A 2,273-nucleotide genomic window follows, 5' to 3' on the forward strand; every position below is an offset into this window, starting at 1 on the left:
CGAACGTCGGGGTTTCTTTAGGGATTCATCAGGGCTTGAACGTCAGGGTTCCTATAGGGATTCGTCAGGGTGGGAACGTCGAAGGTGCTTTAGGGATGCGTCAGGTTGGAGCGTCGGTTTTGCTTTGAGGATGCGTCAGAGTTGGAACATCTGGATGCTTTAGGGATGCGTCAGGGTTTGAACGTCGTTTTTGCTTTAAGGATGCGTCAGGGTTGGAACGTCTGGGTTACTTTGAAAATGCGTCAGGGTTAGAACGACGGGGTTGCTTTTAGGATGCGTCAGGGTTAGAACGTCGGGGTTGCTTTAAGGATGCGTCAGGGTTAGATCGTCGTGGTTTCTTTCGGAATGCGTCAGGGTGGGAACGTCGTGATTTTTTTAGGATGCGTCAGGGTGGGAACGTCAGGGTTTCTTCGGAGACGCGTCAGGGTAAGCGAATTTTTAAAAACTGAAAATGTTCTTTCGCCGTGTCAGCATGGTTTCAGGGTGGGTCATTCTACCCTTGGAGCAATTAAAGAAGTGACAATATATATACAGGAGTGCGCGAGTAGTGGACGAGTTGGCGTTTTTATTTTATTAGATATAAGTAACGCGTTCAACTCGCTCCCCTGGGATATAGTGATAGCATCGATGGAGGGAAGTGGCTTCCCATCCTTTTTGATTAACATTATTAAAGACTATTTTCGCGACCGGCTCTTGTCCTTTATTGGAAGGCAGAGCACGCTCAATAATGTAAGTGTGATGTGTGGGAACCCCTCATGAGGTTCTGTCCTCGGCCCCACACTTTGGAACATTGCGTACGATCGGGTCCTCCGAGTCCCGCTGCCGGGAGGGTCTTGTGTGGTCTGCTATGCAGATGACACGGCCCTCCTTTCAGCGGGGCGGGACCTGTCTTGCGCAATGTTAGCGGCTAAACAGGACCTAGAGGTCATATTGAATGAGATTGAGGGATTGGGCTTGAAAGTAGCGCTACAGAAAACGGAGGCAATGGCCTTCCCTGCCTCTGCCTTACGCAGATGCAGGATTGCTCCCCCCCCTGTGTTTAGATACAGGGGGGTTTGTATTGCAGTGAAGCCCAGTGTAAAATACCTGGGCATAGTGTTAGATTCAGGTATGTAATTTAGGCCCTACTTCCAGGCCTTAATCCCGAATGTGGAAGGGATCCTTCGGTCTATGGGGAAGATACTTCCGAACCTCCACGGGCCGAAGGAGAAAAAGCGGCGTCTCTACAGCAGCGTGATCCACTCCGTGCTCCTCTATGGTGCTCCGGTGTAGTGGCGCGCTGTTGTGGAGGATCAGAGGATCAGGCGGGCTGTTCGGGCCTTGCAGAGAAAGGTGGCGATTAGGGTGTAATGCGCCTATAGGACGGTTTCCTTTCATGAGGCAATGATGGTCGCATGGATTATTTCCCTCGATCAGCTGGCGCCACGACTGGCGGAGGTGTATGTGACCCTTAAGGAGGCGAAGGGACCTGTCCCTCCAAATATTAGGGCAGCACTTGGCGCTTTTGCCAGGATGGGGGCGATTGCCGCATGGAAGAAGGAGGAGATCGGGTTGATAGAAGTTACAGGAGAGACAGGGGTGCGGAGTAGGGCAGCTATTGCTGACAGGTTGGAGGAGTGGGTTGGGAGGCCGTACTCCATTTGTACGACCTTTCACGCCACTCAGCTGATGACTGGCTATCGCTGCTTTCACGCGTACTTGTATGGAATCAGAAGAACAGACTCCCCGCTGTGCTTTCATTGCGGGGCGGATAGAGACGATGCGGAACACCCTCTGATCGAATGCCCAGCGTGGACGAATGCAAGGGATTCCTTGGTCAGAGAGTTAGAGGGGGTGCAACTTACCCTTCCTGGGATAGTCAGATTGTCCCTGGATACCCCGGGGGCGTGGGTTGCATTTCAGTCCTTTTCAGGACTCGTGATGAAGGCCAAGAAAGACGCGGAGAGAGAGAGAGAGCGAATGTTTCTTAGTAGGAGAAGAGTGTGTGCGAGGTCGCAAAGGAGAGTAGCTCCTAGGCAGCCACACCGGGCGAGGGTTCAGGCAGCTTTAACGGCGCCTGACCTGGTCTAGTGCGTCGCTTCCCCTGAATAAGAGAAGAATAAGCATGCTGATGCATGGCTTGTGTGAACCCTACCAGTGCATCTTGGGATAGATGGTCGGGTATGTACATATATGTAAATATGTAGTATAAGTAGTAGGTAATTAGTTAATAGTTAGTTAATTAGTTTGTTTCTTATTGAATAAGGTATGAGTGATGCGTTAATGAGGATCAG

General features: G+C 51.1%; 1 protein-coding gene across 1 annotated transcript; it reads left to right on the forward strand.

Moving 5' to 3' along the window:
• Positions 1 to 1,383: 1,383 nt before the first annotated feature.
• Positions 1,384 to 1,815, forward strand: LOC106792890 (the record flags this gene model as incomplete). The annotated part of the gene is made up of 1 exon (XM_014759423.1): positions 1,384 to 1,815. A coding segment is annotated over exon 1 (432 nt), but the record flags the coding sequence as incomplete, so codon positions are not given.
• Positions 1,816 to 2,273: the final 458 nt, after the last annotated feature.

Source organism: Polistes canadensis, unplaced genomic scaffold (assembly GCF_001313835.1).
Source record: "Polistes canadensis isolate GaletaPanama2010 unplaced genomic scaffold, ASM131383v1 scaffold_1164, whole genome shotgun sequence".
NCBI lineage: Eukaryota > Metazoa > Arthropoda > Insecta > Hymenoptera > Vespidae > Polistes > Polistes canadensis.